At 41.2% G+C, this 15,051-nt stretch overlaps 1 protein-coding gene across 5 annotated transcripts; it reads right to left on the bottom strand.

The window, feature by feature from the left end:
- Positions 1 to 5,472: 5,472 nt before the first annotated feature.
- Positions 5,473 to 13,835, bottom strand: LOC311489721 (uncharacterized protein). Of its 5 annotated transcripts, none has more exons than XM_084546936.1 (5): positions 11,791 to 13,835; positions 9,130 to 10,314; positions 6,164 to 6,290; positions 5,968 to 6,061; positions 5,473 to 5,900 (listed from the first exon to the last, which is right to left on the bottom strand). In XM_084546936.1, exons 1-5 carry the CDS (start codon positions 11,960 to 11,962, stop codon positions 5,697 to 5,699), a joined length of 1,782 nt encoding a protein of 593 aa, XP_084403062.1. In that variant the 5' UTR covers positions 11,963 to 13,835; the 3' UTR covers positions 5,473 to 5,696. The 5 variants fall into 5 exon arrangements, with proteins under 5 accessions (XP_084403062.1, XP_084403063.1, XP_084403061.1 ...); XM_084546937.1 differs by having other exon boundaries at positions 9,634 to 10,314; XM_084546935.1 differs by lacking the exons at positions 5,473 to 5,900; positions 5,968 to 6,061; positions 6,164 to 6,290 and having other exon boundaries at positions 7,843 to 9,297; positions 9,382 to 10,314.
- Between the last annotated feature and the right edge of the window lie 1,216 nt (positions 13,836 to 15,051).

The following is a 15,051-nucleotide window of genomic DNA, read 5'->3' as shown; positions in this document are numbered from 1 at the left end:
CACTCCATTTAACCATTACAGTGAGAGACTGCCAAAACATTATGACCACTTAACCCATTACAGGACTATAGTTGGGCTGCAGAATCTGACACTATGACCCCCCTCCACTCCATTTAAGCATTACAGTAATAGACTGCCAAAACATTATGACCCCCTAAACCCATTACAGGACTATAGTAGGGAGCCAGAACCTGACACTATGACCCCCCCACTCCAACCTCCCACCTCCCCTCCCACTATAGCATTACAGACACAGACCGACAAAACATTAGGGACTCTCACAGCATTACATTCATTACAGTAGGGAGGCAGAACACCCCATGAACCCCCCTCTCTCCCTCTCTCCCTCTCTCCCTCCCTCCTCAGTTGGTGCTTCCACAGAGCTGCTGGGCCTCCTAGCTATAGCTCCTCTCATTGACTGAATGACAACTTCTCAGTCATGTTTGACTGACGAGGATTTGCTCGTTCCTTGTCTGGGGATCCTAGTGAGGACAGCTCTCTTAAAGGTGGGGGTGTGACGATCCCTCCCACTCTCTTCCTTATTTGATGCTGGCTTTCAGGTGGAGCTGGGAGGGGTCTGCTGCCTGTACCTGCCCTTCAGTTTGTAGAAGGCGAAGCATAAAGGACGACCCTTCTCAGTGTCTCTCTCTCTCAGCCAGGCCTACTGCATCCTCCTCATCCTGTTTGGTTTGTTGTACCCTGCATGACATCAAACTCACACCCATCCAGTCAGAAGGAACCAGGCCTTAAATGACTATTTGAGTTGTGCTTTTTGTTATAGCTGCTGCTCATGGTAGTAAAGACATGCTACTTAGTAAAGACATTTGCGACGCAAGTCGGGAATACTTTCATACCTGTCTTGACCTGACCATTACTTTTTGTAGTCAAACATGAAATTATTTGCAACGTAAATCGCAAATATTTTCACCAGGATTATATTATGACTATATGAACAGGTGATCATTAAAGCATCATAGCATCTTAGTATAATTGCATTGTAACATCTTAGCATCGTAGCAACATAGTATCTTAGCTTTGTAGCATCTTAGTATCATAGCATCTTAGTATCTTGGCATAGTAGCATCGTCATAGCATCGTACTATCACAGCAATATAGCATGGTATCGCAGACTGCTGCGGCCACTGCATCACTCTCGCGATTTCCCGCAGGGGAATTGTCTAGTTTTTAGCTGTCATAGTTTTAGTCATTGCATCTTTATCAACTTTTCAAAGTGACACTAACAACATTCATTTCATACATCGTCTTTAGACTAAATGTTAAACTGTTCACACTCCTACCTAGAGTTGTCACAATACCAAAATGAGACAAAGTATCACGGTTCCGGGTATTATCGCGATACTGCGGCCTTTTTTATTATTATTATTTTTATGAACTGCAATGTATTTGTACAAGTTATAAATACTTTATTACTTGTAATGTTGAGCAAAATTAGTGGTGCCACTGACGACGATGCCGCGGCAGACTCGCTGCTCGGCCTGGTGCTTCTGCCGTGGTGAGTGTGTTGTCTCGTGTTTGTGACTGTAAGCCGTGCGTCTGGGTGTTTTGCTCTTAATTGTTTAATTAGCTTGCTTGGTGTTTGTTTTGAAGGGAATGTCTATGGAAGCGGAGCTGCCTTCATGGAGTTCGTTCTTGCCGGCAGAAACACACGAACAGCCAATCAGCTAACAGACGGGCGGACCCAGCGTGCGCACACAGCCTATCATATCCCCGGAAGTCACCAGTAACAGCAAACAGCCAATCATTCAGCAGCTGGGTTGCAGTAGTTGCCATGTGGGTTTGTTTACAAGGGAGTAACATGCCTTGAGAAGCCGAGAGGAGAGTAGAGGCGGACGCAATGTAGCGGAAACTGCCACCGGTACTAGGGCTGGGCAATTAATTGAATTTTGATCACGATTTCGATTCTTGGTTCAAACGATCTCCAAATTAATAAAATCGAGTTGGAACGATTCTTTTGCCATTTTCCGTTGTCTGTGAGGTTTTTCCTGAAAGAGACGCGCATGCGCAAATCAGTCGCTCCCCCAGAGCATTCAACGCGGCCCCACGAGCTCTGTGTGTGTGTGTATGTGTGGTGACCTGCAACACGCATCTTATTCAGAAAACAGCGCGGTCCCGTTTGGTCGATAAAAAGGGTAAAACAAGTTCTCTTGTATGGCAACACATCTGCACCCAGTAGCGGTTTTAGGCACGGGCGAACCGGGCAGTCGCCCGTGCGGCATTTTTTCATGACACAAGGGGGGCGGCACGAGCACTTGGAAAATAAATAAATAAACAAATACATCTGCGCCTACATGGTTTTCTATTATCTGTCATATCTGTGTGGGGAACTGGCAAATTGTCGCCCCCTGCAGCTGCAGGCGCCCCTGCTTTCTGAGAAGGTGCCATGCACAGAAGGTGTGCCTGAGAAAGGGAAAGAGGAGGGGGGCGCGGGGGACAGTTCACCTCTGGGTCTCTCCCAAATTGGGGGGTTACAGTGAGTTTTTTTTTTTTTTTTTTGCCGAAATGCCGAATAAATGCATTTTATTTTCCAACTCAAAAAGAATCGTTTGAAGAATCGTGATTTCAATCTTGACCAAAAAAAATTGTGATTCTCATTTTTTCCAAAATCGACCAGCCCTAATTGCCACCCTTTTTGTTTGATCCTATTCCAGAACCTGAGATCTAAAACCAGGTAACCTGGCCCTCAGAAAGGTGTTCCAGAGGAAAAAGTGATCTGAGCCTAGATGGGAAGGCCCGTACACTGTGCTACGGTGGTTCCTGCAACTTTCCAACTCAACACCTCAGTGGGGAATGGGCCACCCGGTGAAGAAATCAACGATCCCTGAGGTGTAGTGGGCTGTATATAGTGTATAGGTATAGTGTGTAGCCCTTATGTGGACTCTTAAACTATAAATAAATACATAAAAATGGCATCTCAGAGACAATGGATAAACATAGTATGCATTGCATCTTGTTTGACTAGTCTGTCTATTGTGACTGTTTGGTAGTTCCTACCTGTCATACTTCCACAGTTAGACCTGTATAGAAAAACTAGTTCAATTAATTATGTACTGACAACGCTTGGTTGACTGCTATCTCTACTACTGTGTCCAGTCCAACAGTGTATACACTTAACTTCTGGTGTCTGTATGCTAAGTATGTTGCTGAATCACATAATCAAACCAACTGCTATGTGTGTACTCATATGCCAGTCGCCTCCACCAATCCTTATATAGTGTCAAGACCATTTCCAGACATATGTAGTTTGTTTCCTGATATCCTGATCTCCCATGTGGATGCTGTATTGTTAAGTCAGACCGTCCTTAAATCAACCGGAGCAAATTTGCTACCACCTAGGAAAAGTTCTGGCCTGGGGTTTTCAAAACTGAGAGTAACAGATGAAAGAGACAAAAAGCCTGTATTTGGACCTGTTCACCTTACACCAGGAATCAAATTTAAGTGTTACACTCAAGGTTTCATTCTAGGCCCTATTCCTGAATACTTAGGACAAGTACCAACATTTTTTTGCTCCTCCTGTTTTGCCCTCTGACCATTCTTACATTATCTCAGCAGAGCCTCATTTGGACGAGGGGCATCGGAGGAGGTCCTTTCAAAGACATGACTCAGTTTGTGGAACAGATGTTCCTCAAGACCATAAGCTGTGGACTAATGGAGAAAAGGTAGTTTTATCTTTGTTTCCATCTCTAGGCGTGGGGAAGCTTATGCTTAGAATGGAGACTATGAACTACCGATTCTCTGGGATTGTGAAAGCCACATTATCTATTTTTGAGGCTCAGAGATGGTGTTGGAAAAATACAGAGGTTAAACTGTCGCACAAGATATTTTCAACTTCTTATTAAATAGTAGGGGAAAGGTCCCACAGATAAGGCACAGATGCACCCAGTCTACAGATGACTAGTTGACTTCTAACAAGGCTGTCTCTCTGTAATCGTCTCCAGGTCAAGACCTACTGTTTGTAATGTTAAAAGAATTTCCCTAAACACCTAACTGCCTCAACAGGAGGGGTTTGTGTAAGGTTTGTGAAAAGAAGGATTCTAAATGACGATTATGCTGAAAAACGAGAGAAGTGGCATTAACTTATTAACAGATGGAAAACGTTGCAACTTGCTCCCTATGTATGTATTCTTTTTATATACAGTGGCAAGAAAAATTATGTGAATCTTTTGGAATTTCATGGTTTTCTGAATAAATTTGTCATAAAATGTGATCTGATCTTCATCTAAGTCAATGGTATTGACAAATTAAACGTGTCTAAAATAATAACATTTTTTTTTTTTTTTATCTTTCATGTCTTTATTGAGAACAACCAAAAAAAAAACATATAGTGCTTGTGGAAAAAGTATGTGAACCCTTGAGTTAATGGCTTCAAAAAAGTTAATTGGAGTCAGGTTTTAGCACACACCCTGCTTACTAAAAAGGACATTGCTGCATGCCTGAAGTTTGCAAAAGAGCACATTGACACTCAATGGTATTGGCAAAATGTTTTGTGGACTGATGAAACTAAGATTGAACTATTTGGAAAAAACACACAGCCCTACATCTGGCATAGAAAGGTTCACGGCATATCATCATGAAAACATCATCCCAACCGTAAAGTATGGTGGAGGAAACATCATGATTTGGGCCTGCTTTGCTGCATCAGGGCCTGGCCAGCTTGGAATCATTGAGGGTAAGATGAATTCTCAAATATATCTGACAATTCTTCAGGATAATGTGAGAATATCTGTCCACAACAGAATGGCTTCAGAAAAACAAAATCTACCTTTTGAAGTGGCCAAGTCAGAGCCCAGACCACAACCCAATAGAGAGGCTATGGATTGACTTGAAGAGGGCCATACACATGAGACATCCAAAGAATATGACAGACCTAAAGCAGTTCTGCCAGGAAGAATGGGCTAAAATTCATCCTCAACGATGTGGAGGTCTGATCCACAGCTACAGGAAGCGCCTGCTTGAGGTTATTGCTGCCGGGGGGGGGGGGTCAACCAGTTATTAATTCTAAGGGTTCAGTTACCTTTTCCACTGCCATTCTGAATGTTGAATGAGTGTGTGCAATAAAGGCATGAAAGATCAGAATTTCTTGTGTTATTATTTTAGACACATTATGTTTGTCAATACCCTTGACTTAGATGAAGATCAGGTCACATTTTATGACAAATTTATTCACAAAACAATGAAATTCCAAAAGGTTCACATACTTTTTCTTGCCACTGTAACTAATACAATCCATTTAATCATGTAATCCCAGACTGAAGTATTTTTCTTGTTAAGTATTTAGTTATACAATTGTGTGAAAAAGTTTAAACGGGGCGAAATGATAGAAAAATATTGGGTTTAGTTACTAAATTTAGTAAACAGGTTACATTCATGCATGATTATGTGCCTCATTTTGTAGAAAACCTGTTAGTTCAAGGTGCAGGGGGCATGAGGCCTTGGTGCCAATTCAAAGAATATACTCCCTACTTCTGAAGAATTAATAACATGTTTGTTGCTAGGCAGTATGATGTGTACTGAAGATAATCTAGCATTGTACATACATTATACACACGGTTTCATTTTTCTGTTCGGGGAGCTCCTCTCCCATAACCTTGTGTTGTGTGAGATTCAGTGCACTGGCTAAATAAAGAAACGCTGACTTTGAGATCTTCATTGCAAGAATGGTTATTTTAATTTTTACTTCACAGTTTCTCTGCTGTTTTTTGCAGTTTTTCTGGTGTTCTCCTTGATTTTTTTATCACTGTAACCTCCCTTTGGAGGTGACCCACCACAAGCTGGAGTGCCGCGATGTCCTTTTTGTTGTCCTTTTCTTGACGGATAAGTTTCAACCTCTCCTTGATTGCCCTGCGTCTCGCCCTTTTCATCTTTTCTTGTTTTCCCTCATCCTGTTAACACAGAACATATTATTGCCATTTGGAATTGTGCAAGTACCTAGCCAGCAAAAAAACATACCGTCACTTTGTGGACCCTTGCTAGATGCCTGTCCAGCCGCACAAACATCCTTCTGTGGCAACGTGCCTCAGGGCAGGGAAGTGGTCCTGCATATCTAAACAGACATTGTCATAAATTTGCAGAACATGATTAGAGTACAGTTGTACACAGTACAGTTGTCACGAACCTCTAGTTTCTCCGAAAATCTTTTACTTACCGTCCGGATTGCATCGAGATGAGGAGCCTCCTCTCTGTTTTATCGGTGACACCATGGACATCCCGAAGGTGTTCAGAGAGATTGGCATAGTTTACCCGGCATGCAGGACATCTCCTCATGTTCACTGCTACATGTCCATAAAATAAAGAAGCAAACAACAAACTTATATAGTTAATTTATTCAAATAACAAATAAAACAACTTGACTTTATTAAGTACTAAAAAGCACACAAGAGTCCTTTGAAATTACGGCTTTACCAGCTTTTATCAATCGTAAAAAAAACACAAGTCAAAACGGCCTTTTGTCAACTTTCAAAACTGTCCTTGAAATTACGGCTTCGAAACTTGTATTTACGGACTTCTGTCCACAGACCTCAAACAGTCTCCAGCAAGCTCCCCATTCGCAGGCTGTGCTCTGGGACCCCAGACTCTCACTCAGAGTGTTTTTTAGACCTCCCCCGACCTTTCTGGTGTTGTTTCCCTGAAGGTGCTCCTCCAGCTTCCTCCTGAAGTTGTCCTTGCCCCTCCTTATCTCTCTCTTAAGTTCCTTCTGCACCCTCATCAGCTCCTCTTCGTTCCCAGTTTTAAAACCCCTCTTCTTTTCTATCAGCAGGGTTTTTAATACAGGGGTCACCCAGGATTTGTTGTTGGAGAAGCACGCAGAAATTTATGTAGTCTGTGATACAGGTTGTCAGACTGTCCATGTCCTCCCCATGGGGCCTGCAGAGCACATCCCATATGGACCACATGCCGGAGTGCCCTTGAACAAGAAACTAACCCCAGAGTTGCTCCCATTAGACTTCGCTATATTTATACATATATTTATACAGAATGTTTACATAGTAACTGTTTCACTGCCACTTCATCCACTTTAGGTCGATTTAGGTTTTTCTTTTTTATTATTGTGTGAGAAGAGAAACGTTTTTTCGATTTTTCTATATATTGTGAACGTATTGAAAAATTGACAATAAAGAAATCTTGAATCTTGAATCTTGAATTGCTTGGCACTTGTGTGAACCAATAGGGGGGTTTGAGCAATTGCTTCATAAATACAGGACCATAACCATATTACATATGGTGAGAAACCGTACCCTTGTTACAGGTGTGGAAAAGGGTTACTATGTTATTATTATATTATGTATTTGGTTTCACAGAGAAATTGACTGATGTTCACATGCTAGCTAGAAGAAGTTTGATAGTTTCTTTCAAACTGATGGATTCAATGATAAATTAAACTATGAGAGTCATCAGTCTCACTGGTAGTAATGCAGACAATGATCAGTTCCTGTTGTTTTTCTCATCTCATGTATTGATTCTAACCATAAAATTCTGTAATCACGTAAGACCAGTAGATTCACACTGAAATCTGAAGCTCAGTAAACTGTGTTCATTGAGGCTGCAGAAAGACGTCACTGGCATCAGAAGTGAAAGTAGTCACTGTTGGGACCTGAACCTGGTGGTGAGCAATGGAGGCTGACCATGCATAACCAAGTGGCCAGCAAGTCAAGAACATCATCCCAACAACCGGTGCTTTGCTGCGGGACGGACTGGTGCACTTCAGAAAATAGATGAGGCTTCATGAGGAAGGAAGATTGTGTGGATATATTGAAGCAACATCTCAAAACATCAGCCAGGAAGCTAGAACTTGGTTTGGATCTTCCAAATAGACACTGACCCAAGCATACTACTCAAGGACAACAAAGTCGAGGTATAGGAATGACCAACAAAAAGTCCTGACCTCAGTCCAAAAGAAACCACCTTGTAGCCTGCATTTGAAATTAAACATTTTATTCTTTAGTGAAGTTTCTTATTGTCATATATTCAGGATGAAAACAGTTTTCCTTGTTGCTCTGATAGTGAATGATGACTGCTGGTGAAAATGTCTTTTAAACGTCATTTAATGTTAACATCAAGGTCAAATAAACAAGTTAAAAGATCATAACTATTTCAGTCAATAGAAACATAGACATAATATGCATTAACTAAGAAAGTCTAACGCAGTGACTTTGTGGAAAATAAAAACAAGATTTCCGCCCAAACACAAGAAAACAACTGATGCAGACTATTATCTGGGTTAAACCCATTTAAACTATTAAAACATACAGATTAAGATATGAGTTGATCTTAAAGGTAACTAGTGTCAAGTCACTGCAGGAATGTGTCCCTTATTGATGACTGGCATCTGGCTGGTTTATCTCAAGTTGAGAGGACTGAGAGGAAGATGGTGTGTGTTGATGTGTGAGAGACAGACAAGAGGAAAGAATACAGATTATGGTATCCTGGTCAAATTTGTCAATAACAGAAGGATTTCATCACACTGATACATTGCCAGTTTCTATACATGGTACCGTCTAACACAACATTCAGACTGAACAAATTCTGACAGGTTTTTTACAAGCTAGGCTTTCCAGATCAACTACTGGGCTTTTTCCCCACAGATGTTTCATTAAGACGACCCCTCACCTGTGTGAGTCCTCATGTGGACAATTGATTCAGATCTTTGATGGAAGGTTTCACCACATGTTTCAGAAGAATACGGCTTCTCACCTGTGTGGATTTTTGTATGCCTTGATAATGATGTGAAGGTGGAAAATATTTTCTGACAGACTTTACAAGGGTACGGCTTCTCACCTGTGTGAGTCCTCATGTGGCCAGTTAGAATAGATCTTTGTCTGAAGGTTTTACTACATGTTTCACATGAATACGGTTTCTCACCTGTGTGAGTCCTCATGTGCTTAGTTAAAGTACATCTTCGACTGAAAGTTTTACGACATGTTTCACAAGAATATGGCTTCTCACCTGTGTGAGTCCTCATGTGGGAAGTCAAATAACCAGTAGTGGTAAAACATTTCCCACATGTTTTACATGAATATGGCTTCTCACCTGTGTGAATCTTCATGTGGCGAGTCAAATGACTACTATCAATAAAATGTTTCCCACATGTTTCACATGAATATGGCTTCTCACCTGTGTGAATCCTCATGTGGCAAGTCAAATTACTACGACAAGGAAAACGTTTCCCACATGTTTCACAAGAATATGGCTTCTCACCTGTATGAGTCATCATGTGGAAAGACAAATGACTACGATTAGTAAAACGTTTACCACATGTTTCACAAGAATGCGGCTTCTCACCTGTGTGAGTCCTCATGTGCTTAGTTAAAGTGTTACTTTGGCTGAAGCTTTTCCCACATGTTTCACAAGAATACGGCTTCTCACCTGTGTGAGTCCTCGTGTGCTCAGTTAATTGACCTCCATGAGTGAAGCTTTTCCCACATGTTTCACAAGAATACGGCTTCTCACCTGTGTGAGTCCTCATGTGGACAGTTAAATTATATCTTTTTCTGAAGGTCTTACCACATGTTTCACAAGAGTACCGCTTCTCACCTGTGTGAATTTTGATGTGCCTACTTAAATACCTCCTGCAAATGAAGGTTTTCCCACATATTTTGCAACAATAAAGCTTCTCACCTTTGTGGATTCTGTAATGTTCTTTCATTTTGGATTCATTCTTGAAGGTTTTTCTACAGACGTCACATGTTACAGAGTTTCTATCTGTGTCAGTATCACACTGACTCTCTGACATGGGAGAGTTGTCTCCATTGTTACTGTGTCTTGTGTCTCTGTGACGTCTCTTCTTTGGATTAAGCGATGCATTTGTAGTTGATCCTGAGTCTACATGTTTGTTTCCTTCCTGATCTGAGTCCTCAGCTACTGGAGAGATGTTAGAGAGGAGCTGGTCACTGTTTGGATCTGGTTCACTGAGCTCACTGTCCTCATCAGTAAGAGTCTCCATCAAGGAATCAGTCTCCCGCTTCAGTACAAGATGTTCTACCTGCTGGTCTTCTTTCATCTGTGGAGGTTCTGGTTCCTCCGGTTCCTCCAGTTCCTCTTTCATCTGTGGAGGTTCTGGTTCCTCCGGTTCCTCTTTCATCTGTGGAGGTTCTGATTCCTCCGGTTCCTCTTCCATCTGTGGAGGTTCTGGTTCCTGCTGTTCCTCTTTCATCTGTGGAGGTTCTGGTTCCTCCGGTTCCTCTTTAGTCCGAGGAGGTTCTGGTTCCTCCTGGTCCAGACTGGTGTTCCTCTCCTGGTTACAGAGCTGCTGGTTCCTGAGAACCTCCTCCTCTGCCCAGACATGTTGCTGTGGGAGGTCTGGAGGGACAAAGAGACACAACATAAATGTTACTAATGTGATGACAGGAAAACACAGGTGACATTTAAACTGTAAATTTAATACGGAACACCGACACACTGGCTGCTGCCAGTAAAGTCAGTCCACACTACTTCTTGTAGCACACCAGTGAAGATAGATCACAGTGACAAACATGTGCTACGGTGGCTAGGCTAACCACAGGGCTCTCAAGTCTCACGCATTGGGCGTGAGACACACGCATTTCAACCCGTTCACACACTCACACGCCACACTTTGTATTTCTCACGCAGATAAATTACCAGGATAACGCGCACCAAGTTGCGCCGCTATTTTTTAAAACAGTGGAACAGGTGGGAATCAAGCGGGTTCCCATAGAGTTCAGAAGGAGCCTATCACGCACCAGCCAATCAAATAAAAAGAATATAGGTACTGAACAGCCAATCAAAAAATAGCATTGCTGTATCCGGGCAAGATTCAGATTTTCCCGGTTCAGACGCTCGCTGAGAAAAGGACATCGAGTCACATCCAGTGATATACAGTCAATGGTCACATCTCACTCATTACAAAACTTCCGGGTCACGTAAACCCAACTAATTAAATATTAAAATCAAATTCAGTCCTGTGTGCAGTTTTTCCATTTCGTATTTTTGATGTGAGCCTAAAATTGAAATATGACAAACCAACCATTTTTTCCTTTTGTGTTAGATTAAAAAACAAATAACAAATAACCAGTCACTTTTTCATTTTTGATTGCCATTTGAAAATGGAAAGAACTACTGATACACGGATTCTAAGTCATCTCATCATTTGATTTTTGTTGCTGGGGAATATTTTGTCCAGGCAGCTGATAATCAGTAATGTTTGCAGTGTTGACCAGTGTGTGAACTAGCCTAGCTAGCCAGTTGAATCACGGCCAGTTTCAGCAGCTATTCTGACACTTGTTTTTTAGCCTTAGTTCAGGACACATTATTCACAGAGCTTTTCTCTTAGGCCACCACTTAGTTTTTTCTTTAACGTTATTCACAAAGCAGTTGAGACCAACTTCTAGGAAGGACATTACCAAAAAAAAAGCTTTGCTTGAAGGCTCAGGCTAAATTATGTAATACCATATTATTGATAAGCTCAGACATTATCAGACACACACCTGCACTAAGAAATGCTGAATTAAATAAATATTTTTATTTGTGTGAATTTATGTGTCATTTATCAGATCAAAGCCGCGTCCCCATCCCAACCAAACTCCTGCCATCACCGCCAAAATCTCACTCTGAACTCAGTTCAAAACTTGAGAGCCCTGTAACCACATCCATGTTAGCTAGCACTGAGGAGCAACAGTCCATGTAGCGTTAGCTGTGCTAGTTAGCCTCTTAGCATGTTATCAGTCTTGTAGCTGAGTGTCTTTCCTCTGTGTCTTCTCCATACTGTGTGTTTCCATTCATTAGTTAGTTCATTTAGACCATTCTACTTCTACTCACCTGTTCTGTGTAACTTTATCTCGGGTTTCCAGGTGATATCCAGCAGTCTGCGCTGACGATCGATCTCTTCCTCGTACTGGACGACAGTTCTTTCAACGACTCTGAATATTTCTTCAGCAGCAGCAGTTAGTCGCTCGATGATCAACTCTCTCAAACTCTCAGCTGAAGACATTGTTACTTCAACAGCTCTAATATTTATCTGGACACGACGACACGACACAACCGTCTTCCAGCTCAGTCCACAAACACAGAAACACAACAACACTACTAACGGAGTTTAAAAAACAAACCACTTCCGCCTGGTGTCCCACGATAAAGGTCCGACAGGGGACGAGAGTTAACATTTTGTTCCGCTATCTTTTTAAATCTCTCATTTCGGATCATATCGTCATTTTCTAGCAGGAATATTAACTCTGCATTCCCCAAAGACAAAGGTCAACAACAGTCCACTAACATCATATAGGCCTCTAATCCAATCCAATGACAGGCATGCACATTTAGAAAGACAGTCAGGCTGTGTGAAGAGACCCTGTATTTTGAGTATCTGATATTCAAATTACATGTTATAATATCAAATAACATTCCAGTCTCGTCTCATCAGCAGAAAAATGTCTTCTTTAAGAAAATTAAAACTACTACACACGTTTTCCGTTTTGTTGTGTCTCTTTGTCCCTCTAGACCTCCCACAGCAACAGGTTCTCACTGACCAGCAGCTCTGTAACCAGGAGTGGAACTCCAGTCTGGACCAGGAGGAACCAGAACCAAACAGTGACCAGCTCCTCTCTCCCATCTCTCCAGTAGCTGAGGACTCAGATCAGGAAGGAAGCAAACATGTAGACTCAGGATCAACTAGAAATGTAGAGCTGAATCCAAAGAAGAGACGTCACAGAGACACAAGACACAGTAACAATGTAGACAACTCTCCCATGTCAGAGAGTCAGAGTGATACTGACACAGGTAGAAAGTCTGTAACATGTGACGTCTGTGGGAAAACCTTTAAATATTAGTCCAATACGAAGAGACATTACAGGTGAGAAACCGTATTGTTGTAAATTTTATGGGAAAAGTTTCACGCATAATAGTGGTTTGATTTTTCACACCAGGATTCACACAGGCGAGAGTACGTATTCTTGTAAAACGTGTGGCAAAATATTTCTTATCTGGTCATCAATGACAGACCATATGACAGTCCACTCATGATATATTTGAAATGTTTCAATTAAAGTAGGGATTGGACCGGACACATTACAGAGTTCACACAGGTGAGACACCTTATCATTGTGAAACATGTGGGAAAACCTTCAGTCAGAGGTGTAGCTTAGTTGTCCACACAAGAACTCACACAGGTGAGAAACTGTACCTTTGTAATATCTATGAGAAAAGATTTTATGATTTATCTGCATAAATAAAGTATTTGACAATCTACTCAGATGAGAAACCGCATTGTTGCAGAATCTGTGGGAAAACCTTCAGTAACAGTAGTAATTGAACTCTACACATGAGAAGTAACACAGGTGAGAAGCTGTAGTCTTGCAAAACATGGTAAAAGTTTCAGTCAGAGTAGTAATTTGAATTTGCATATGATGACTCACACAGATGAGAGACCATATTGTTGCAAAACATGCGGGAAATGATTCATTTCCAGTAAGTATTTGACTTCACACCATGATCTTTAAGAAATATGTGGTCAAACCTTCAATCAAAAGGATAACTTAAATATACACATGAGAAGTCATCGCCCTGAAACATCTGTTGGAAAAATATATCTCCAATGGTGAACTTCAAAAAACATGTCAGATCTTTACCTTTAACAGTATAGCTTCTCTTCAAGTGTTCTGGAGTTAAAACTCTCATCTAAGATCTAAACTTTTAGATTCATGTTTCAAGTCATGTTTATTGTCACTTCCACAATATATTAATAAAAACATCCAGAGGTGTGGAATACTGTTTCTCCTAGTCCTATTGTGCTACATATTTGCTGCCAAGACACATTGACTTACTATAACTGCTACTATTGCTGTGCTACTTCACTACTCTATCTCCTACACTACAACATATTACAACACAGAAATACAAATAGATGATCTAAACTGAAGATACACAGAATCTACAAGTTAAATTATGTGTTTTTTACAGGAAATTAATGGATGCATTGAAAATGAACTACACTGATCTGTAGAGTTTCCATTTTGACCAGGACTCAGGGGAGGGGTGGTGTTGTGAGATATGTGGAACATGTTTTGGTGACGAGAGTGGTTTGAAAATCTGCATAAGATGACATGCAGTTAAGAAGCATCACCCCTGTGACACCTGTGTGTCAGGGGTTTTGTAGCATCAGGAACCAAATGCAGGACACAGGGATGAGGCAGGAATAGGAAACAAAACAAATTTAATGAAAACTTATGAAAGATAACAAAAGACGCTGCAGGGATGGTGGAATAATCCAAAAACACTCATCCAAATACAGATAAGGACCAAAACCAAGACAGAAACACTGGAACACGAGGAAGCATGAGTGTAAGACAAACAGGGTAACATCACAGACCAGAACAGAGGTAACATAGCAGACGTCTCAACAGAGAACAAAGGGAAAGGCCGAGCTATACATACACATGGGCAGGGTGGTGACAAGGCACAGGTCAAACGAATGCATACAAGGAGAAACCAATCCAACAATCAAAGGGGGAAAAACACAGGAAATAAAAGAAGACAACACCATGAAAGAACTTTACAAAATAAAACCAGGAAAGACAAGGAAAACCAAACAGGACCACAGAAAATATCCAGAACTCAGAACCATGACATAGTGGGAATAGATTTCGTGTTCATCAGAAAGGACCCCACAATCATTTGTGAGAGTTGAGAGTTTGGATCCTGGTAGAATATGTCTGAGAAAATTTCATGGAAAGTTTGCTATGAAACCCCCAAGGAGAGTTCACAAATATATTTATGTATTTTGTTTCACATGCTAGCTAGCTAGTGCTAGCCTTGTAATACCACTTTTTCACCATAAGATGATGAACAATAAGAAGGTGTAGCATCTTGTTTGCCCTCAGGTCAACATGAGAGGGAGAAGTATCCAATATGATCCAGTATGCAGAGTGGTATTTGGATTATTCCTATCATGTAGCATTGTGTGTTGAGGGTAGACGTGAACACTCGCCCCTCAGATGTCTGACCTTTGTCATTTTTTTCCTTCACCTCAGTTATATGTGGATTGTGAACTCTGATGTTAAAGCTAAGAAAGACTCAAGTCTCCTT

The sequence above is a fragment of the Chelon labrosus genome (assembly GCF_963514085.1).
Source record: "Chelon labrosus genome assembly, chromosome: 6".
Lineage (NCBI taxonomy): Eukaryota > Metazoa > Chordata > Actinopteri > Mugiliformes > Mugilidae > Chelon > Chelon labrosus.
This window is presented reverse-complemented; position numbering and strand designations above follow the sequence as displayed.